The sequence below is a fragment of the Gorilla gorilla genome, chromosome 5, assembly GCF_029281585.2.
Source record: "Gorilla gorilla gorilla isolate KB3781 chromosome 5, NHGRI_mGorGor1-v2.1_pri, whole genome shotgun sequence".
NCBI classification, from domain to species: domain Eukaryota; kingdom Metazoa; phylum Chordata; class Mammalia; order Primates; family Hominidae; genus Gorilla; species Gorilla gorilla.
This window is the reverse complement of record NC_073229.2, coordinates 154,349,880-154,373,694: the sequence shown is the minus strand read 5'-3', so window position 1 is coordinate 154,373,694 and position 23,815 is coordinate 154,349,880. Positions and strand designations below refer to the sequence as shown.

Sequence of the window (23,815 nt, the reverse complement as noted above, 5' to 3'; positions counted from 1 at the left end):
TTAGTAGCATCCCTGGCACTCACTAGGTGTGAGTAGCACTCTGTCCACCCAGTTGTAACAACCAGACATGTCCCCAAACATCACTAAAGTAAGCACACTACAGAATAAAGCAAAATTTCTCTTAAAAAACAAAACAAAACAAAGCAACAACAACAACAAAACCAAACAAGGGGAAGGAGAGGAGCAACATCACGTCACTGGCTGAGAGTTACTGATCTAGATTAGGGATTTTTTTGCCACATTTATTTTTCTTCTGTAGTATTTGTTTGTTTGTTTGTTTTGGTTGAGCATTTAAAAGCAAGTTGCAGATGTCATCCCTAAACACCATAACGTATATCTTATAAGAACAGCTGGGAGTGGTGGTTCACGCCTATAATCTCAGCATTTTGGGAGGCCAAGGTGGACGGATCACTTGATCCCAGGAGTTCAAGACCAGTCTGGGCAACATGGTAAAACCCCATCCCTACAAAAAAAAAAAAAAAAAAAAAATTAGCCAGATATGGTGGCATGAGCCTGTAGTCTCAGCTACTTGGGAGGCTGAGGTGGGAGGACCACTAGAGCCCAGGAGTTTGAGACAGCAGTGAGCTATGATTGCACTACTGCACTCTGGCCTGGATGACAGAGTAAAACCCTGTCTCAAAAATAATAATAATAAAAAAAAAGGCCGGGTACGGTGGCTCACGCCTGTAATCCTAGCACTTTGGGAGGCTGAGGCGGGTGGATCACCTGAGGTCAGGAGTTCAAGACCAGCCTGGCCAACATGGTGAAACCCCGTTTCTACTAAAAACACAAAAATTAGCTGGGCATGGTGGCAGGTAACTGTATTCCCAGCTACATGGGAGGCTGAGGCAGGAGAATCGCTTGAACCCAGGAGGCGGAGGTTGCAGTGAGCCAAGATCAGTGCCACTGCACTCTAGCCTGGGGGACAAGAGCGAGACTTCATCTCCAAAAAAAAAAAAAAAAAAAAAGAATAAGGACAATCTCTTATATAACCACAATACCATTCTTATACCAAGAAAATTAGCAATAAGTGCATAATATCATATACAATCCATATTCACATTTCTCCAATTTTTCAAAAATGTTTTAAAAATAGTTTTTTTTGTCTAGACAGTCTCTCCATACCCTTTTTTATTTTTCCGGATATTTGCTTTTTGAACAAGTCTAGTCCAGTTGCCATGTAAGACGGTCCACATTCTGCATTTGAATGTGCAAAGATCTGCTCGTGATGCTGTGGACTGCTTCATATGTCACAACAGGAGGTCTGCAATTTCAGGGCCATTTTTTATTTCAGAGTGGTTGACGGAGAGCTGTCTTCATGTAGAACTTTCTACACCCTCTCTAGCTGGAAACATGGAGGAGAGGGATGATTATTCTATAACATAAATATTTCCTACTGAGTCTGCCTACCTGAGGCGTCTGCGTAAGTAACTCATGGTGTCAGGCATATAGCAGATTCTCAGTAAATACTCATTGATTGAATACTCATGTGGAAGATTGTATTTGATTTGTCCTTTTTCTGTTCCTATCAGACAGGGAGAAATGGGAGAGGCTAGAAAGAAGAAATTGGCAATTTAAAAATGTCCTAGCCGTTGATTGCTATAATACCTCCCACCAGGTTCAGCACGTTTAGAAACCCTTCAGAGCTATAGGAAACATATGGAAAAAAAATGTACTATACTTGCTTTAGTTCATATTTCACGGCTAAGAAAAATACAAGCCATTCTTTTTGTCTGTTCTGTGGTAAAACAGCAATGGTAAAGTCCAGGCTCACAAGCAAGCCTATGGGACGTGATAAGGCACCTCTGACTCATGCATACCTGGGAGCTTAATCAGTGCTGAAGCCATACTCCAACCCTCAACCACTGCCTTTCTTACTAGGGCTGTTGAAGGACTTTACAAACAGCACTTTAGTTTACAAATATCTTCAATGAGTAGCTACTCACTCTCCCAAAAAGCCAGTGCAGTTGATAGGACAGATCTTATTGTTCCGTTTTATAGTTGAAGAAACTAAAATTAAGAGGGGTTACTTGGCTGATATGTATTCACACTAGTACTTGGACCTGCGGTCTTCCCAACTTAGGCTATGGTGCTTTCAGGGATTACTCTCATTGGGACTTACAAACCATATAACCAGGAATGGCAAAATCTAAGTGCCAAGCATTTGGCTAATGTTATTTTGGTGGCATTCCCATTGGCCCATGAGGAAATAGAGCTTAGAAAACATGCCCAAAGCCATTCGGCGACTTACCACTCTCTCTCTTGGCCAGGGCTCGAGGGAAACACAGGCCCATATGCCTGCAAGGGTTTTTCTTTTTTTCCTTCCCTGCACTCACTGTGGGGATCTATTCAATCACATGGCATTGCAGGGGAGATGAGCAGCAGAAGCAGCCCTAAGGCACTGGCTTCAAGAAGGGTTGGGCCAGCCGGGAGCGTGGTGGCTCACGCCTGTAATCCCAGCACTTTGGGAGGCCGAGGTGCGCAGATTACCTGAGGTTGGGAGTTTGGGTCCAGCCTGACTAACATGGAGAAACCTCGTCTCTACTAAAAATACAAAAAATTAGCTGGCTGTGGTGGCACATGTCTGTAATCCCAGCTACTCCGGAGGCTGAGGCAGGAGAATCGCTTGAGCCCAGGAGGTGGAGATTGCAGTGAGCCAAGATTGCGCCATTGCACTCCAGCCTGAGCAACAAGAGTGAAACTCCGTCTAAAAAAAAAAAAAGAAGGGTTGAGCCACCACTCATGCAGTGAGTTAGTTACCAGCTAAGCACTGCCAAGACTCAGAGTCTTGCTTCTGGTCTGTCATGCTGACACCTGCATCTCCTGCTTCGCAGAGTATTGACACAAGACATCAAACATTTATAGTTTCTAGCATGCATGAAGCACCGTGCTGGGCTTGGTGGGCAAAGCAGGCATGAGCCTTTCTTTATGTGCTTATAGGCTAGAGGAAAGGAAGGAAGGAAGGAAGGAAGGAAGGAAGGGAGGGAGGGAGGGAGGGAAAAGAGAAAGGAAAAGAAAAGAAAAAGAAATATAAATAGAAACAGACAAAGTATCACATAGATGAGGGTAGATTACCACTGTGATAAGTGCCAATGAAGAAAAGGGAGATCCAACGCCAAGCTGTTACAGAAGCCAGAGGACACTTCCATGAAGCACAGGCTGAGCTGAGACCTGAAGGCAAAGCAAGGGTTAACTACATACCATCTAGGTGTGGGAACAGAGGGATAAAGCTTTCCAGGCCCAAACTGAAGGCCCAGCAGTGGAAGAGATGTTGGCATATTGAGGAAGAAGTCCAGGGGTGCTTCCTAGGTGTTGTCCATGTCTCTGGTCTCACAAAACTCCACATGCCAGACAGATCCTTCCAGAGCTCAAATCTGGACCATTCACTCTCCCAACTCAACATGGCCTAGGAAGACTTCCTAACCTGGCTGTTATGATGAATTCTCTGTAGAGGTTTAAAAAATACAGACATCTGGGCTCCATTACAATCTCCCGAACAGTAGCAAGCAGCAGCATCACATGGGAACTTGCAAGAAACGCACACTCTCAGCTTACCCCTGACCTCAAAATCAGAGATGCTGAGAGTGGTGCTCAGCAACCTATGCTCTAACAGGTCCTCCAGGAATTGATTCAGGCTAAATTTTGAGAACCATTGCTTTAGAGGAAAGACCAAGGGCAAAAGTTCCTATGAGATTCTAATACAGCCTGTCCACAGAGACAGATTTAAGATCTGGTTCAGGATTACATTGAGGTTCCTTAATGGGGTGACCGTGGCCCTTGATGATTGGGCTGGCTCCTCTCTCCCACCTTATTTTTTACCCCATCCTCTGTCATTCCCTCATCTTGAGCTCTGTGCTCCAGCCTCACGCAACTCTTGGTAGTTCTCTAAAGGGCACCAGCTCTCCCTCTATTCCATTGCACATGCAGCTTCATCCTTCCGGAACTTCTGTGCATCTACCCAACTGGCATTCCCCATTGCTATCTCCATCCGTTCATGCAGTTACCTGACCCTAAGACCTAAGCCGCAGTTTAGATTCTCTTCCTACAGGAAGGCTTTTATGATCTCCTAACACAATGTAAATGAATGATGTATCTTCCCCTATTATAATACTTTTCACTCTATATTGAAATTACTCATCCCTCTGCTCCACTGAAAGTGAGGTCCATCTACACCCTTCTCCCTCCCAGAGTGGGGAGTTGGTCTTTGTGTTTGAAACAGTAGAGGCACCACACACACTTAGGGAGTGAATGCCAATAGTACTCATCAAAACAAATTTCAAAAGATGACAGAAAATTATTTTTAAAGAAAATGCATCAATCCATAAGCCACTATCAGGTCTTTTCTAGAACCCACTAGAAAAATGGAATTGGTTGTGGAGACAGAGTATAGTGGAAAGTATCACTTTTGGGAATTAGAAAATCCAGGTTCAAGAACCAATATATTTACTCAATAACCATATGACATTGGGAAAAGATTTATATTTCTGTGACTTTGTCTGCTTACCTATAACTTAGGGTTTATAATTTCCGTAGCAGTGTCACAAGATTGCTGTGAGGATAAAAGGAAGGATAGATATATTGTTTCTATTACCATGATGTGAAAATAATTTCAAGCCCAAAGATGATAGGTATGTATTGTTGTTGTATAGACATATTGTTTATATAGGATTATCTCAATCTCCTTGAAGATTAACTGGCCTGTTTTGTTATTTTACAGTTTTTATGGAAACGAGCCCTCAAAGATCGCTTTAAATATGTTCGAAGACCCATAGAAGATGATGAGCAAGTGATTAGAAATAAGTGTAAATTTGGACACCGAAGAGGCCAGACAAGGAAATCTCTTGCTGATATAAGACTTGATGAAATTAAACTTGTCCAGATAAAAGTAAGATTGAATTCCTAAATGTTCTGATGACTTGATAGATTGATATATTAAGGGATAATAAATAATAGCATTTAAAATAATTAAAACAAAATAAGATACCTTTTTAAAATTTGAAGTATAGTTAAGAACCAAGAAAGTCTGTTTTGCCTGGCTAACAATGAGCGTGATATTTCCAAGAAAAGAATTCCCAAAACAATTACTGAACATCTTGTGTCCAGTTTTTTTCACAACCTTCAAAAACTTTGAAAAACCCTTAAGTTCGAGTCCTTGAATAATTTTTTTTTTTTTTTTTGCTCTTATCCTACAATGTGTCTTATGTTCTTGATGCTCTTATTGCTACAGGAAGTTTTTTAATACTCACATTGTCTGAGTTAGGTAGCCTCTGGTCTCCAGGTTTCAGGGAAGAAATAACCCACATGCATGGATACAAAACTCCATTGTGGCCTTCCCTTCCCTGCTGGTCCTGAAGCCTTTCCACCCCAACTCAGAAGTGGCTGTCGGGAGCTCCAGGCTGAGGGCCCCTGGGAGGGCCTGGAGATTCAACCCTCAGCACCTGGGAGGTCATGGGAATTCCAATTGTCTGAGATCCTGTATATATTCCTTTTCTACCTCAGAGCACCGAAATTCCTCAGAAACAAAAATTTCCCCTGCTATCAAAGTAGATTGAACTCTTTAACAAGGATGTCTGAACTACCAAGTATGAAAGTGAAATCTCTTGTCCTCCCAATTCTGTTTCTATCTTTATCCAATGTGAATATGTAAATCCTAACTCTTCAACAAACATGTTTATATTAGTGAATGTACTTGGTGTAAATATTCTATTTTCTTTTTCATCTGGTATATTTACTGGATAGTAAAAGGGCAAAGCATTGAGTCACCTCCATTTTACTAGTGCTAGTTATAAGATCCATAGGATAGGAATATTTTAAATATATTTTGTAAACCACTTATCCCAGCATCATGCATCATGCAAAACTTGGGTGAAAGTATGTACTTTAAATATCTTATTCTAATTTTCAGTGAGGCTTTCAAAATAATAGGTCAGTTAAGATAACATAATTCTAAAACTGTTCTTTGATAAAAAGACAAGACAGTTGAAAGGTGCCCTAAAAGAAACTTTTTAGAAACTTTGCAAAATTCCAATTACAAACTAAAATTATAAGATAGAATCATATTTATTTTGCAATCTTTTATGTTCTTAAAAATCACTTTGTGAGAGGGACCAAGATGGCCGAATAGGAACAGCTCCAGTCTGCAGCTAGCTCCCAAAGAGACCAACGCAGAAGGTGGGTAATTTCTGCATTTCCAGCTGAGGTACCCAGTTCATCTCATTGGGACTGGTTAGGCAATGGGTCCAATGCACAGAGGATGAACAGAAGCTGGGTGAGGTATTGCTTCACCTGGGAACTGCAAGGAGCCAGGGACCTCCTTCCCCAAGCCAAAGGAAGCCATGAGGGACTGTGCTACCTGGCTGGGTTACTACACTTTTCCCACAGTTTTTGCAATCTGCAGATCAGGAGATTGCCTCGTATGCCTACACCACCAGGGCCCTGGGTTTCAAGCACAAAATTGGGTGGTTGTTTGGGCAGACACTAAGCTAGCTCAGGACTATTTTTTCATACCCCAGTGGCGCCTGAACCCCAGTGAGACAGAACTGTTCAATCCCCTGGAAAAGGGGCTGAAGCCAGGGAGCCAAGTGGTCTTGCTCAGTGGGTCCCACTCCCATGGAGCCCAGCAAGCTAAGAACCACGGGCTTGAAATTCTCACTGCCAGCACAGCAGTCTGAAGTTGACCTGGGACGATCGAGCTTGGTGGGGGGAGGGCCGTCCGCCATTAATGGGGCTTTAGTAGGCAGTTTTCTCCTGACAGTACTAAGGAGGCTGGGAGGTCTGGGCTGGACACAGCAAAGTGGCTGTGGCCAGACTCCTTCCCTAGATTCCTCCTCACTGGGCAGGGCATCTCTGAAGGAAAGGTAACAGCCCCACTCAGGGGCTTACAGACATAATCCCCATCTCCATGGGACAGAGTGCCTGGGGGAAGGGGCAGCTGTGGGCACAGCTTCAGTGGCTTTAATCCTTCCTGCCTGCTGGCTCTGAAGAGAGCAGCTGATTCTGACAAGAGGGATTCTCCCAGCACAGCGCACCAGCTCTGCTAAGGGACAGACTGCCTCCTCAAGTGGGTCCCTGACCCCAGTGCCTCCTGACTGGGAGAAACCTCTCAACAGGGGTCGACAGACACGTCATTCAGGAGAGCTCTGGCTGGCATCTTGCCAGTGCCCCTCTGGGACGAAGCTTCCAGAGGAAGGAGTACGCAGTGATCTTTGCTGTTCTGCAGCCTCAACTGGTGATAACCAGACGAATAGCATCTGGAGTGGACCTCCAGCAAACTGTGGCAGACCTGCAGAAGAGGGATCTCTTAGAAGAAAAACTAACAAACAAAAAGCAACAACATCAATGTCAACATAAAGGACTCCCACACAAAAATCCCATCCAAAGGTCATCAAAGATCAAAGGTAGATAAATCCATGAAGATGAGGAAAAACCAGTGCAAAAACACTGAAAATTCCAAAAACCAGAATTCCTCTTCTCCTCCAAATGACAGCAACTCCTTTCCAACAAGGGCACAAAACTGGACAGAAAATGAGATTGATGATGGCATCAGAAGGTGGGTAATAACAAACTCCTCTGAGCTAAAGGAGCATGTTCTAACCCAATGCAAGGAAGCTAAGAACCTTGATAAAAGGTTACAGGAACTGCTAACTAGAATAACCAGTTTAGAGAGGAACATAAATGACCTGATGGAGCTGAAAAACACAGCATGAGAACTTTGTCAAGTATCGATAGTGGAATCAATCAAGTGGAAGAAAGGATATCAAAGATTGAAGATCAACTTACTGAAATAAGGCATGAAGAAAAGATTAGAGAAAAAAGAATGAAAATGAATGAACAAAGCCTCCAAGAAATATGGGACTATGTAAAAAGAACAAACATACGATTGATAGGTGTACCTGAAAGTGACAGGGAGAATGGAACCAAGTTGGAAAACACACTTCTGGATATTATCCAGGAGAACTTCCCCAACCTAGCAAGACAGGCCAACATGCAAATTCAGGAAATACAGAGAACACCACTAAGATACTCCTCAAGAAGAGCAACCCAAAACACATGATTGTCAGACTCACCAGGGTTGAAATGAAGGAAAAAATGTTAAGGGCAGCCAGAGAGAAAGGCCAGGTTACCCATAAAGGGAAGCCCATCAGACTAACAGCAGATCTCTCTGCAGAAACCCTACAAGCCAGAAAAGAGTGGGGGCCAATATTCAACATTCTTAAAGAAAAGAATTTTCAACCCAAAATTTCATATCCAGCCAAACTAAGCTTCATATGTGGAGGAGAAATAAAATCCTCTACAGACAAGCAAATGCTGAGGGGTTTTGTCACCACTGGCACTGCTTTACAAGAGCTCCTTAAGGAAGCACAAAATATAGAAAGGAAAAACTGGTACCAGCCACTGCAAAAACAAACCAAAATATAAAGACCAATAACGCGATAAAGAAACTGCATCAACTAATGGGCAAAATAACCAGCTAGCATCATGATGACAGGATCAAATTCACACATAACAATATTAGCCTTAAATGTAAATGGGCTAAATGCCTCAATTAAAAGACACAGACTGGCAAATTGGATAAAGAGTCAAGACCCATCAGTGTGCTGCATTCAGGAGACCCATCTCAGGTGCAAAGACACACATAGGCTCAAAACAAAGGGATGGAGGAATATTTACCAAGCAAATGGAAAGCAAAAAAAGAGCAGAGGTTGCAATCCTAGTCTCTGATAAAACAGACTTTATACCAACAAAGATCATAAAAGACAAAGAAAGGCATTACATAATGGTAAAGGGATCAATGCAACAAGAAGAGCTAACTATGCTAAATATATATGCACCTAGTACAGGAGCACCCAGATTCATAAAACAAGTTCTTGGAGACCTGCAAAGAGACTTAGACTCCCACACAATAATAGTAGGCGACTTTAACACCCCACTGTCTATATTAGACAGATCAACGAGTCAGAAAATTAACAAGGATATTCAGGACTTGAACTCAGCTCTGGACCAAGTGGACCTAATAGATATCTGCAGAACTCTCCACCTCAAATCAACAGAACATAGATTCTTCTCAGTGCCACACAGCACGTATTCTAAAATTGATCACATAATTGGAAGTAAAACACTCCTCAGCAAATGTAAAAGAATGGAAATCATAACAGTCTCTCAGACTGCAGTGCAATCAAATTAGAGCTCAGGATTAAGGAACAAACTCACTGAAAACTGCACAACTACATGGAAATTGAACAGCCTGCTCCTGAATGATACTGGGTAAATAATGAAATGAAGGCAGAAACAAAGATGTTCTTTGAAACCAGTGAGAACAAAGATACAATGTACCAGAAGATTTCAGGCCAATATCCCTGACAAACATCAACACAAAAATCTTCAATAAAATACTGGCAAACCAAATCCAGCAGCACATCAAAAAGTTTATCCCCCACGATCAAGTCAGCTTTATCCCTGGTGTGCAAGGCTGGTTCAACATAAGCAAATCAATAAACATAATCCATTACATAAACAGAACCAATGACAAAAACCACATGCCTATCTCAATAGATGCAGAAAAGGCCTTCGATAAAATTCAACATCCCTTGATGCTAAAAACTCTCAATAACCTAGGTATTGATGGAACATATCTCAAAATAATAAGAGCTATTTATGACAAACCCATAGCCAACATCACACTGAATGGGCACAAGCTGGAAGCGTTCCCTTTGAAAACCAGCACAAGACAAGGATGCCCTCTCTCACCACTCTTATTCAAGATAGTATTGGAAGTTCTGACCTGAGCAGTCAGGCAAGAGAAAGAAATGGAGTATTCAAATAGGATGAGAGGAAGTCAAATTGTCTCTGTTTGCAGATGACATGATTGTATATTTAGAAAACACCATCATCTCACCCAAAAACTCCTTAAGCTGATAAGCAACTTCAGCAAATTCTCAGGATACAAAATCAATGTGCAAAAACCACAAGCATTCCTATACACCAATAATAGACAAACAGCCAAATCATGAGTGAACTCCCATTTGCAATTGCTACAAAGAGAATAAAATACCTAGGAATACAACTTACAAGGGACATGAAGGACCTCTTCAAGGAGAACTACAAACCACTGCTCAAGAAATAAGACAGGACACAAAGGAAAAAAAAGACATTCCATGCTCATGGATAGGAAGAATCAATATCATGAAAATGGCCATACTGCCTAAAGTAATTTATAGATTCAATGCTATTCCCATCAAGCTACCAGTATTTACAATCACAAAGACTTGGAACCAACCCAAATTCCATCAATGATAGACTGGATAAAGAAAATGTGGCACATATACACCACGGAATACTATGCAGCCATAAAAAAGAATGAGTTCATGTCCTTTACAGGGATATAGATGAAGCTGGAAGCCATCATTCTCAGCAAACTGACACAGAAACAGGAAACCAAACACACCATGTGTTCTCATTCATAAGTTGGAATTGAACAATGAAAACACATGGACACAGGGAGGGGACCATCACACACCAGGGCCTGTTGGCGGTGGGGGACAAGGGGAGGGAGAGCATTAGGACAAATACCTAATACATGTGGATCTTATAACCTAGATGACAGGTTGATAGGTGCAGCAAACCACCATGGTACATGTGTACCTATTAACAAACCTGCACTTTCTGCACATGTATCCCAACACTTAAAATGAAATAAAATAAAAATCACTTTGTAAAATAACAGCATTACATTATGCATAAGTTGCTTTTCTCAAACATTTGATTTTCAGTAGAATAAAGGTGGAGTTCCTTTCCATTCAGTTTCCCGTCTTTTTCTATGTGGTATTTCCCACCAAAATTCAATGGAATTGATGAATGGTAAAATCAATTGTCCCCAGCAGTTGTCCCCAGCCTTAGAACTCAAGGGTCAGTCCGTGGGATAAGAGGTCACACCCCTGGACACGAGTCTAAATACAAGCCCCCCTCTTGTGTTGACACATCATCTTTTAACCAGCTTGTGTACTCACATTTTCTGTCCCTTCTTCATGGAACTACACTCTTCGTGGTTTTTCCTTTCTAGCCTCCAAGACATTCTTGAATCCTAAGATGAACCCTGCTATGGTCAATCCAGGGCCCTTTGCTACAGAAAGAACAGGGAATTGAATGTATTGGGGTTAGCAGTTAAATGGTAATGGAATTTAGTTTTGACCTTTCTGCCAGCTAAGGCTAAAAAAGAGACGATAGGGTGGTCATTGTTGACGTCTACAGAGACAACATTTTTGCTGGCAAACAAATCTAATTGGTAAGGATTTAACTTTTTTCCCCCTTACAAATAGTGCAAATCGCTGATTCTTTGAAGACTATAGCCTCTCCGTTTATGCTCTCATGTTCTGTAAAGCAAAAAGCTTTAAAGGATAAGAAAACTATTTATAGTGGAATATTACAGAAACACTCTGTTTCTGTATTTTGTACACTACATGGGGATTAAGCAAATGTACAAACACTAAGAAGTATGTGTGTGGGGGGGGTTCCATCATTTGAATTTATCTCATATAATTTTATTTTTCAGAGTGATTACCAACATTATTTTTAATCTTTGGTTTGAACTTCTTCCGTCGATAGCTCCTTTGTAATGTCTTTAAGATTGCTGAGCCAGGCATGGTGGCTCACGTTTGTAATCCCAGCACTTTGGGAGACTGAGACAGGAGGATTACTTGAGTCCATGTGTCATGTATATTGAAACCAGCCTGGGCAACATAGTGAGACCCCCTCTTTACAAAAACTAAACAAAATTAGCCAGGTCTGGTGGCATGTGCCTGTAAGTCCCAGTTACTCGTGAGGCTGAGGTGGTGAGAACTGCTCGAGCCAGGGAGGTTGAGACTTCAGTGAGCTGAGAACGCACCACTGCACTCTAGCCTGGGTGACAGAGCCAGACCCTGTCTCAAGAAAAAAAGAAAAAGAAAAAGATTTCTGAACATTAAAAATGTTTAAGACACACCTGGGTAACTCTCACGTTTTAAAATTTTTTAACTGGGCACAATATTTTTATAATACAGAAAAAAATTATTTCCTATGCCGCAGAGATCGAAAATGTTGATGCAGGCAAGACACAGGAGTCTGGCCATTCACTCAAAGGCAAGAAAGTGGGTTTGGCTAAACTGGAGGAAGATCTTGGGAAGGGATAAATAGAGGAAGAGATTTTCTTTTGTTTTGCTTAATTTTGTTTCTGTTTTTTTCCTTTGGTGGTCTGATGGGATTTACCAAAGAACTGAAGGTAGATGTCTTAATGAAAGAAGGTGGATTTTTTTGTTTTTTGTTTTGGATGGTGTTTCACTCATCGTGCAGGCTGGAGTGCAGTTGCATGATCTTGGCTCACTGCAACCTCTGCCTCCTGGATTCAAGTGATTCTCCTGCCTCAGCCTCCTGAGTAGCTGGGATTACAGGCACGCAACACCATGCCCTGCTAATTTTTTGTATTTTTAGTAAAGATGGGGTTTTGCCAAGTTGGGCAGGCTGGTCTCGAACTCCTGACCTCAGGTGATCCGCCCACCTTGGCCTCCCAAAGTGCTAGGATTACAGGCATGAGCCACCGCGCCTGGCCAGGGTGGATTTCTTAGTTCTGTCACATGGGCTTCCACAGGTAGACCAGGCAGCTGCAGAACTTCTGCAGGTCTGAGCAGAGGGGGCAGATCTTTTGTCCCTAACACTCCACCCACTGCATTCTCTTTGCCATTTTAGCTCTGCTTAAGCTATGTTCTTTGGCTGCAAAACTTGAAGCATCTGCAATGCCAAAGCACCACCTGTGAGTCAACATACCTGAGTTCCTCATGTCCCACTGCTAGAAAGACTTATGATCATGTTATATATATAGCTTTGCTTGTCAGAATCCCACATTATGTTCCCAGACCAATCTTGCATAATGCCGGGTATTTTGCAATGTTTAAAAATGCCTTTCCAATCTCAAGACCTCATGTGGCTGCGTGTATGGTCGTGCAGTCAATGCAGCAGCTGTGCCATCGCTTCTTATGCATCTGACTTTTAGTTTTAGGTCCAGAGAGCGTATAGCCCCATGAATTGATAAATCTGCTTTCTTTTCTTAAGTGTCTTACTGTACCTCATCGTGTATTTATAAACAGATATAATTAGATTCTTAAACCAGTACATTTAACTGGGTAATTTCATAAGTTACTGACAGTATCTTGTTAAAATGATGAAAATGTTGGATTTAAAAGCTTAGAGGAATTGTGTGGAACTGCATGGCAATGTAAGATTGTACTTTATACAGTAGTTTTTTTTTGTCATAATCCTTAGGTGTTAAAGTTGAATGAATCCAACTTCTCACTTCATGGCACATTATCACTGTTGCCCTGTGCTGGATCTTTTTCTGGTTTGATTATTCCTTTCTGTCCCCATTTCTATCTGCCTTTCTCCCCACCTCTGACTGTAGGAAACCATTTTAAAGCGTTTCATATGTATTTTTTGTTTGTTTGTAAATGTTCCAGAATGTGTTCTGTCATTTGGGTTTCATGTATATTTGATTTAACATAAATGAGGATTCTTTACCTCATTCGGTTTCACCTTTTAAACTGACACTCTTTTAAAGATTCATTCGTGTATATTTCAAGTCCATTGATTTTAACCATTATAGAGTACTCTTGCCTCAAGTCCCGTTCCCACTACAAATTGCACCACAGAGAACACCGTTATGCATACCTGGTTATGAAGCTGTGTGTCCTTTCTTTGGGTTGCACATCCAGAAGTGGAACTGATGGGGCTCAAGGTATGCATGTACTTAATTTGACCAGTTGCTCTTCAGAAAGACTTTGCTAGTCTCACTCCCACACCAGTGCAGATCCCTGCTTACCATTGCTTACCATTGCCAATGCTTACCATTATCTAGCCTTCAAAATGCTGCCAAGACTAATAGGTATAAAGTATAATTTCATTCTTGCTGTGATTTACATTTCCATGGATTACTGAGTCTAGGCATCTCTTCATATGTGTGTTAGCCTTTTGCATTTCTTCTAGAAAATTACCTCTTTAGATCCATTGCCTGTTTTCTAATGGGTTTGCATCTTTTTCTTGTTGATTTGTAGACTGCAGTCTTTCCCATACCCCAAGTCACAAAGTTACTCCCTTATTCTTTCTTCTATTATGTTTGTAATTTTAACTTTCATGTTTAAATCTTTAAGTCATCTGCAGTTCATCTTTGATAGACCAATGGAATAAGAGAGAATGCCCAGAATACACCCAAGTCTATTTGGGAACTTAATGTACAATAAAAGTGGCACCATAAACCCATGAAGAAAATGGGCTGTTTTGTAATTGGTGTTGAGAAAGTGGTTCATTACATGGAGATCTCTATTTAACAGCATATACAGACTGTTCTTATGCCATTCTATATTGCATTTTCCACTTAGTGTTTATTACTTAGTACTACTTAGTGTAGAGACATTTTTTGTTGCCCCGTGGAAGATATGCTGTGTCAGGGGAGTCCCTCAGTGGAGAAGATTCTGTGTAAGTTCATCCTCATTTTCAGAATAAGGGGAAGAGGGAGTCCTCTTAAACCAGCCCCCAGGACCCCCTTGTAGCATCTGCCCTCTCACAGAATGACATCCTGGGCTGTGGTGCCATGAATGAAGGGAGTGTTAAACCAAAAGAAGGTTCTGAGCATTGGCCAGCACAGGGAGCACCAGGACAAGCTCTGGCTAGCTCTTGCAGAAGCATCCTGCTGTAACTGAATAGAGATGGACTGGTGGAGGGATCCTGCTCTTACTCTCCTGACCCTGGGATGAAGGAGGTCGTATCTGGTCTACATGGGGCACGGGACCTTGGATCCCCATGTCATCATAGCTCGATGTTTATCCTTTCCTTGGGGATCTCTTCAACCAAAAAATTCCTTGATGGTCCTCTTGGCCTCTGTCAAATGCCCCATTTGAAGCATCAGGATGTAAACATACTTACCGAAATGCTTAACTTCTTAATACTTTCTTGACTAATGCATGCATTTTCTTTTCTTAATTACTAAAGTTTCTTTCAGCCGGTAGAGCTATCAACCTATTATCATAAACTTTTTGGCCATGAAAAAAAAAGCTGACTTTGATAATAGCCAGTGATTCTTTAGAAATTTTCTGAAAAACTTTTGATGTGTACTGTATAGGTGTCTAGCTCTTTACATTTATGGCTGATCTTTTCAACTACTTTGAAAAGATTCTCCTCTGTCTTTATGGGGTAAATTCACTCTAAATTTGATATTTGGTGAAAATAATTTTGTTTTCTTGAAGCAGAATACAAAGGATGTAAATACCATTTACATCTCAGCTGGAGCCTTTGCTTATCTCTTTCTGTGTTTTGTTTGTTTGTTTTTGTTGGTTTTTGTTTTGTTTTGTTTTCTAACTGTAATGGAGTTTTCTTGATTTGGAGGCTCTTAATGTTATGTAGGTGCATGGATCATTTTATCTTTGTCAGTTAGTTTAATCTACATTTGGTTTCTGTTTTGCTTTAAGAGTTTTAAATAAGTAACAGTCCTATTAGTTTCTTCAAAATATCTTTTAATTTCATCACTAAGAGGTCTTCATTTTATGATGTATTCATTATTTCTGATTCCAAGTTCTTACAATGTATGTTGTCTTCTCCAGAAACAACAGTTGTTTGAATTTTTTAGTTCCTTGCTTATCATCTGTCTAGTAGTTCTATTTATTATTGAAAGTGAAGTATTGAAGTCTCCAACTATAATTCTGGAATTGTCTGTTTTGCCTTTCAGTTCTGTCAGTTTTTGTCTCATGGTTTTGGGGGCTCTGTTGTTAGGTGTATATAAGTTTATAATTGCTATATCTTCCTGATGTAACCCTCCCAGCCCTGTTACTTACCAGTTTAACCAATTGTTTCCCTTTGTACAATCAGCAGGATTGTCCTTCTCTACCCCCTTGAAGTTAGGTGTGGTCACAAGGCTGGCCAATGAAATGTGAGCAGATGTGACATGCGCATTAAAGATCCAGTATACAATTCCTCATTTTCCCCTTTTTTTAGTGACAACTGACAACATTCTAGATGATCGAGCCACGTCCTTGGGTAAGGAGGATAGGAGCAGGACCCAAGATGGGCATGTCATATGTGTGATAAACTTTTGTCACTATAAAGTGTGGGGGTTATCAGGTGCAGCAGTGTAATCTTGCCTGTTGCAGGTAATACCAGGGACTCCGAACACACTGTGTCAAGTATTCATTCGATCCACTTCTCTGTGATTCTCCTGTGCCTGTGCTGCTTCATGAAGCAATGAAGGCATTTTTTGAGGATCAGGCTAGTCCTGCCATCCTCCCTTGTGATTTTACAATCTGTGTCCTTGTACTATCTTTAGCGTGGGGAAATATATGAGAGTTATTGCCATTTGTTGTAATAAGAACACTTAGAACATAGGAAAAATGATTTTGCTTTAAGTAAAAACACCTAGTTTTCATTTTTACAGCTAATTTATTTGAAGATTCTTTCTAAGCCCTCAGTACTAGGAATTGATTGTCTCCTTTGTGACCTTAATGTTAAGGACATTTCTCTAAGTCTGAAACATAGAGGAAAAAATACCTAACATTTTGCCGCATTCTGATGTGAAATATTCTATCAAATATATACTGGAACAACATGGCAATTTCTTTAGAGAGGTTAACTTGTGCCTCTTTTTTTTTTTCAACCTACTTTATGTGTAGGATACTGATGCATGGATTTGATAAATGCTTTTAGGATGTTCTTGTATTCCAAAGCCTTCCACATATTTGCTAAATAAGTTAGTTAACTACCAGGTGTTAAATTATTAACACTATACCTATAATTCATTTCTCTCTTAAAACATTTTCTTTTCCTACTTATTGGGTACATATATACCCTATAGCTTTGAAAGCTATCAAATAGCTTTGTGTTTTAGATTTATTTGGCTTAGAAATAAAATAGAATTAATGTTGCACAAAAACTACCTAGTGAGTCAAATGTTAAGAATATTGGCTAAGTTTCTTTGGATTTATCTTACAACACTTACTGTTGGTTTTTTACTAGGCCTGACACATAATGATTTATTGCATAATACTAATTATTTTATAGCCTTTTCCACAGATGCTTCTCTCATCATAGAAAATTGAACAAGACAGCAAAAGTTGAAGAAAAATCTTGACAGTTAATTTCATTCTACATAGAGTGCAATTACTGTCATTAGCAGGTGGCATATTTACTAATACTGCGAAGTTTTACAAGTAAGCTGCACACTTGGAAACATGGGGCAAGGTTGCATGGGTGAAACTCTGCCTGCTGATTGACTGAGACACATGCCTGAATGCTAAGCTAAGCTACTGTTCAAGTTCCACAGGGGGTACATCATTTCCAAGTCAACACTTGACGACAATAGAATTGGAAATGAGGATGATTGGGATTTGGTATGAGGAAACACCTAGTATCTAACACAACACTGTCCAATAGAAATATAATATGTGCTGCATATGTAGTTTTAAATTTTCTAGTAGCAGAAATTTTTAAAAAGTGGCAAATGGAATTAACATTAACAGTATATTTAACTCACTATATGCAAAATATTATTTCAACATGTAATTCTTAAAATTCTTAAAAATTTTTAATGAGATATTTTACATTTTTTTTGCATACTAAATATTTGAAATACAGTGTTTGCAGCTTACATTTCAATTTGGGCTATCTCTGGGGGAAAAAGAAAAGCCAGGTTAAGTGGCACATGCCTGTAGTCCCAGCTACTTGGGAGGCAAATGCAGGAGGATTGCTTGAGCCCAGGAGTTAGAATCCAGCTGGGCAACATAGCAAAACCCACTCTTCTATTAAAAAATAATAAAAATGACAATTAAAATTGTTAAATATTAGAAATATCAATTTGGGCTAGTCACATTTCACGTACTCAGAAGCCACATGTGGCTAGTGGCTACCATACTGGACAGTTCAGACAAATACACCCCTTGGGTAATTACAGAATGAGTGAGATGACAATCTGCAGAGAACACTATAGTTAGCTAGGAGTATGTCCAGTTACTTGCTGGTGATGTTCAGAAGCTACAGTCCACAATCTTAGGTATGAAACCTTTATTTACATAGTGCCTTTAAAGTAGATTTTTCATAGGGTATTTATAAGAATTATTCAGGGACCAGATGCAGTGACTCATGCCTGTAACCCCAGCACTTTGGGAGCTGAAATGGGAGAAAGCCTTGAGCCCAGGAGTTCACGACAAGCTTGGGCAACATGGCAAGATACCGTTTTCTTAAAAACATTTTTTTAAAGAGAATTATTCCATTTTCATAACAAGATACCCTCTTTGTAAACTTATTCAGATTGTGGGATATAGAACAAAGTTATCTTTATAAAAGTCAAGATGAGTTTTTATTCAATTCTGGGAGATAAAAAAGCTATAACTACATTTTTAACCATGCCGTCTTACTACTTCAAAAGCAGACTCATTCTTCTGTTGAAATCAAACTTAGAAATATTCTCCTCCTTATTTCTGCTCCAGCTGTCAGCTTAAACTAAAAGTTGGCTAGAACTATGCTCTGCTATTACAACCAACTCTGTGAGAGCTTAGGTTACTGTGGTGTTGGAGTAGAGAGACCACACTCTATGTTGCCAAAACTGGTGTGGTAAAGGAAGCATAGCATACACTCTTTATACAATTTGTTTGGCTCTAACTCAAGTTAATGTTCTGGTTAATTTATGCTGATTCCTCTAAAGTCACACATCTCACAGGTGAGTACTACACTTCCCTTCAGTGTATTTCTTGGCCTGAAGTGATCTCTTTTGTGCTTCATGTCTTCTTTCTTTGATTCCTCCTTGAGCACGGCCCTCCATTAACTTTGTCTGCTGAGACAGACATCTTGAAGTCAACAGTCAGCAGCTGTTTCCAGCTGCTGTTCTGTAAGATTCAGACATTTCTTACTCACTAGTTGCCTCATTTCAACGTGCGCTGTTAAAGAAATCAGCCTGTTAGAGAAGTGGGGAACTACCCTAACAGAAACCTGCACACCTGAGCATCTCTGTGCTTGGAAAAGTCACTTCCCCTTTGAGGGTCTCAATTTGCCCATCAGTGAAGTGTGAGGCATGGACTAGGTGGTTTCTAAGTTCTTTCCAGCTTTAATAATATATAAATCATTAACAGTATATCTAACAATATATAAATCTAACAATATGTAAATCATTAAAATGGTGAGAATTTTAAATTCTGATGTAGCTTTTTAATAATTAGGAAAATCACTTCAGTCTAGAATACAACCCACCAACACTGTGTTAATCCCATCAGTCTGATCAGGTGGAAGTTCTCTAGAAACTTTATTTTCATAATTGGGTAAGAGTTTTGGAGGAAGTAGTACATTATAAATACAGTAATATCTAAATGTCAATATCAGCAATTATATAACTTCTACTATATTTCAGTAGATGAAAGAAAGCCATTTAGATAATTAAACTATTTTTTCTGTACTTTAAAAATTAAAATGTTTTCTTAAGAAATTGTCATTCTATGCATTTGGGACATACAGAAGAAAAACTACATATGTAACATATATGTAGTTTATGAGACAAAATAAACACTGTTAACTCAGCATTTAACTTTAGAACTAGAACACTGCCTGCACCATTGTGTGTGCCTGAGTTTTCCTCCCCTCTCCTGTCACCTGCCTTTCCAACACCACAGGCCTCTAGAAGTAATCACTACTCTGAATTTTATGTTTATCATTCACCTGTTTTAAAAATAAATGACATTGTCACATATGCATGAATTCTTAAGAGATATATTGCTTAGTTTTGCTTGTTTTTTTTTCAAGCACATATTTTATTTGAATAAATCCTCTGTGGTCCATTTTTATGTTCAACAGTTTAAAACATACAAACAAAGCTTGAAAGTAAATGAAGATCTGACATATCTGAAGCTTAAAGATTTTTTTTTCTTTTCACCACCTTCCACATTTTACATTTGAAACTCCTTGGCTTCGTTGACAATCCATTATCCTGGTTCTCCTGCTCCTATAATTATCTCCCTTTCTATATATCTAAATCTAGATAATTTATAAGAAATATCAAATCTCTATCTCTGCATTCACAAGTTTCCTAGCTATTCTTCCAACCTCAATTAAAAGATTTCATCGCCTTTAAGTCCCAGCTTTAAACCCTGGCCGTCTATGGTTTTCCACAATCTTCAGATTTGCTCTGTTAAACATTCCCATAACATGCTCTGCCCTTCCTGTCTCTCCACCCAGAACTGTCCTTTCTTCTTTCAAATTCTATTATCCCTTAAAATCTGATCAGTTCCTCATCTTCCACGAATTTTCCTTCACTACCCCAGCCTAAAACAAATTCTAGTTTTGCTTGTTTTTAAGGTTTACAAAATGATATGAAAACTATATGTTGCCTTTGATAAGTTCCTTTTTTTCAATCAATGTAATGTCACTGGAATTCATCCAGGTTGTTCAGTTGAGTGTAGTTTATTCGTTTTCCTGTTGGTTTAATCTATTGTGACAGGCAACCAGTTTATTTGGCTGTTCTCTTCTTAACGGATATTTGATTTGTTTCCAGTGTTGGCTGTTATGAACTATGCTGCTGTGATTATTCTTGTATGTGTGTCTTGAAGCATATGTGAAGCTTTTTTTCAAGGATTTATACTTAGGAGTGGATTTGCTGGCTCACTGGCTCACAGGGTGTGCAGATATTCAATTCTGTAAGACAGTGCCAAATTATTTTCCTGGATGATTAAGCTCCCTGAGCAGCACTCGTTAATCATCTGATTTCTTTTCCACTCACCCCACCCCCATGCAATGCCACCACCCCACTTCCAATCTACTGGGAATACAATGGTACTGTGTTTGGCTTCCATTTCAGTTATGTATGAGGGTGATCATCTTTTCATATGTTTATGAAATATTCATGTTTCCTCCTCTGTAAAGTGTCTGTTCATGTCTTTTGCTTATTTTTCTCTGAGGCTGCCCTTTTTTTCAATTTACTTGTAAAAATCCTTTGTATATTCTGTATTCTACTCCTTTACTAATTATATTTGTTCCCAATATCTTCTCACAGTTTGTGCCTTGCCTTTTAAATTTCTTTCTGGTGTCTTTTGACAAGGAAAGACAAGGTTGCAATTTTAATGTAGTTAGAGTTATCAATCATTTGTCTTATGATCAGTGCTTTTGAGGCAGGAGAATAGGGTCTGAAGGCAGGAAGCCTAAGGCCAATTTGCACCAACTTCCTCGAACTGAATCAAAAGGAAAACCCCAACTTTCCATGCCCAGCTAACAAAAGGACCAGAGGCTACTCCCTTTGCAATCTCCCACCCGCCTCTGTGTGGCAGACGAAAAATGGAAAGTACTTCTGTATTAGTCTGTTTTCACACTGCTGATAAAGACATACCTGAGACCAGGCAATTTACAAAAGAAAGAGGCTTATTGAACTTACAGTTACACATGACTGGGGAGGCCTCACAATTATGTCAGAAGGCAAGGAGGAGAAAGTCACATCTTCTGTGGATGGCAACAGGCAGACAGAGAGCTTGTGCAGAGAAACTCCCGTTTTTAAAACCATTGGATCTTGTGAGACCCATTCACTACCATGAGAACAGCATGAGAAAGACTTGCCCCCATGATTCAATCATCTCCCAACTGGTCCTTCCCACAACATGTGGGAATTATGGGAGCTACAAGATGAGATTTGGGTGGGGACACAGAGCCAAACCATATCAACCTCTGATTGGTCCCCTCTTGCAACCAATCAGACTGGTAGCAGGCCTAGTCTTCATTTGCATTGGGATATAACTTTGTTACTTCACTTCAGCCTCTAGTCCCTTCCCACAACCAATCATACATTTGCATAGAGTGTAATTTTGTAACTTCAGCTACTGATTGGTCACCTTCCACAACCAATCAGACTGGTCGTGGGCCTCTCCTGTATTTACATAGGGTGTAAACCAAGTCACCAGTGGGAAACCACTAGAGGCTATTTAAAACCCAGAAAATTCTCTTGAGCAGCCAGCTTGAGCCTGCTCCCACTCTGTGGAGTATACTTTTGATTCAATAAATCTTTGTTTTTGTTGCTTCTTTATTTCATGGCTTTGTTGTGCATTTCTTCCAATTCTTTGTTCAAAACGCCAAGAACCTGGACAACTTGTAGTCAAGGCCCTCCACTGGTAACACTTTTAGGAAATCCTTTCTTACCTTGAAGTGATAAGAAATATTTCTATATTTTCTTTAAATTTTTTTAAGTTTTTGCTCTTAAAATTTAACTTCTTAAGCCATATGGGATTTTTTTTTCCTTATGGATAGAAAATTTTCTTGCACCTTTCAGAAAATAGTCATTCTCTTCCTCAGATTCGTGATGCCATCTCTGTTGTTTCCATGGCTCTGTGTCTAGAAGCTCTGCTGTTTTCCGCTAGTAAAGTCATCTATCCCTGCATCAATACCAACTTCCTTACTTACATAGCTGTAAAATGTCTTGATACTTTCCCATCACTGCTTTATTATTCTTTAAGAATGCCTTGGTCATTCTTGAGGTCTTTAATCTTTCAAATGAGTTTTAGAATCAGCTAGTCAAGTTCTGATAAAAAAATTGTGGTTTTTGATAGGTTTGGGATTTTGACAGAAATATTGAATCAGCAGCTCTACTTGGAGAAAGATGACTTTCTTACAATATTGAATCTTTCTAGCTGTGAACATAATAGACTATCCATTTATTTAAGTCTCATTAATATTTTATAGTTTCATAATTTTCTTAAAAGTCTTCCACATTTTTTGTTAGTTTTATTCCTAGGTATCTTATAAGGTTTTTTTTTGCAATTTAATTTTTTTTTTTGCAAAATATAATTGTAAAAAATTGTATTTTCTATGTTAGCGTATGTTAGAATATTTATCTTGTATTCAGTTGCTCTGAAAAACTCAGCTGTAACAAATTACATATGCATGATTTTAAGTTTTCTCTTGAACAATCACATCATCTATGAATATTGACAATTTCATTTCTATCTTTTCAATTTTTATACCTTTTATTTTCCTGTCTTACTTCTCTGACTAGAATTTCGGTACAGGCTGAGTAAGAGTTTAATAAAGCATCTTTGTGTTGCTTCTGATTTTAAAGATTATTCTTTTAAAATTTCACCATTAAAAATCATATCTGTCAGGCGTGGTGGCTCATGCCTGTAATCCCAACAATTTGGGAGGCCAAGGTAGCAGATCACTTAAGCCCAGGGGTTCAAGACCAGCCTGGGCAACATGGCAAGACCTGTCTCTACAAAAAATACAAAAATTAACCAGGTGTGGTGGCATGGCCCTGTAGGCCCATCTGTTGGGACAGTTGATCACTTGTGCCTGGAAGTTTAGGGCTGCACTGAGCTGTGATCACGCCACTGCACTTCAGCCTGGGTGACAGAGACCTTGTCTCAAAAAAAAAAAAAAAAAAAAGTTATGTTAGCTCTAGGTTTTTGGTATATAACTTTATAGGTTTTGAAAATTTCTCTTATTTTGGCAAAAGTTTTTTCTTTAATCATAGAGGGATACTATGAGATACTTTTTCTGCATTATTTGAAATGGTCATGTTTTTTCATCTTTAATTAGTTAATTAATGCAGTATATGACGTTTACACGTTTAGATAATCCAAGTAAAATTACGGAACTGTTGTAATTTTATTATTTATTTATTTATTTATTTATTTTTTGAGACGGAGTCTCACTCTGTTGCCTAGGCTGGAGCACAGTGGCACGATCTCGGCTCACCACAACCTCTGTCCCCCAGGTTCAAATGATTCTCCTGTCTCAGTCCCCTGGGTAGCTGGGATTACAGGAATGCGCCACCACACCTGGCTACTTT

At 39.6% G+C, this 23,815-nt stretch overlaps 1 protein-coding gene across 2 annotated transcripts in view; it reads left to right on the top strand.

Annotated features, from left to right (window-relative positions):
- SAMD3 (sterile alpha motif domain containing 3) overlaps window positions 1-23,815 on the top strand; it is a 72,113-nt gene that overhangs the window by 35,646 nt on the left and 12,652 nt on the right. For both annotated transcript variants that reach the window (XM_031012598.3, XM_055391661.2), the window contains one exon: window positions 4,718-4,885. In XM_031012598.3, the coding sequence (XP_030868458.2) occupies window positions 4,718-4,885 (168 nt within the window). The remainder of the gene's footprint in view (window positions 1-4,717; window positions 4,886-23,815) is intronic.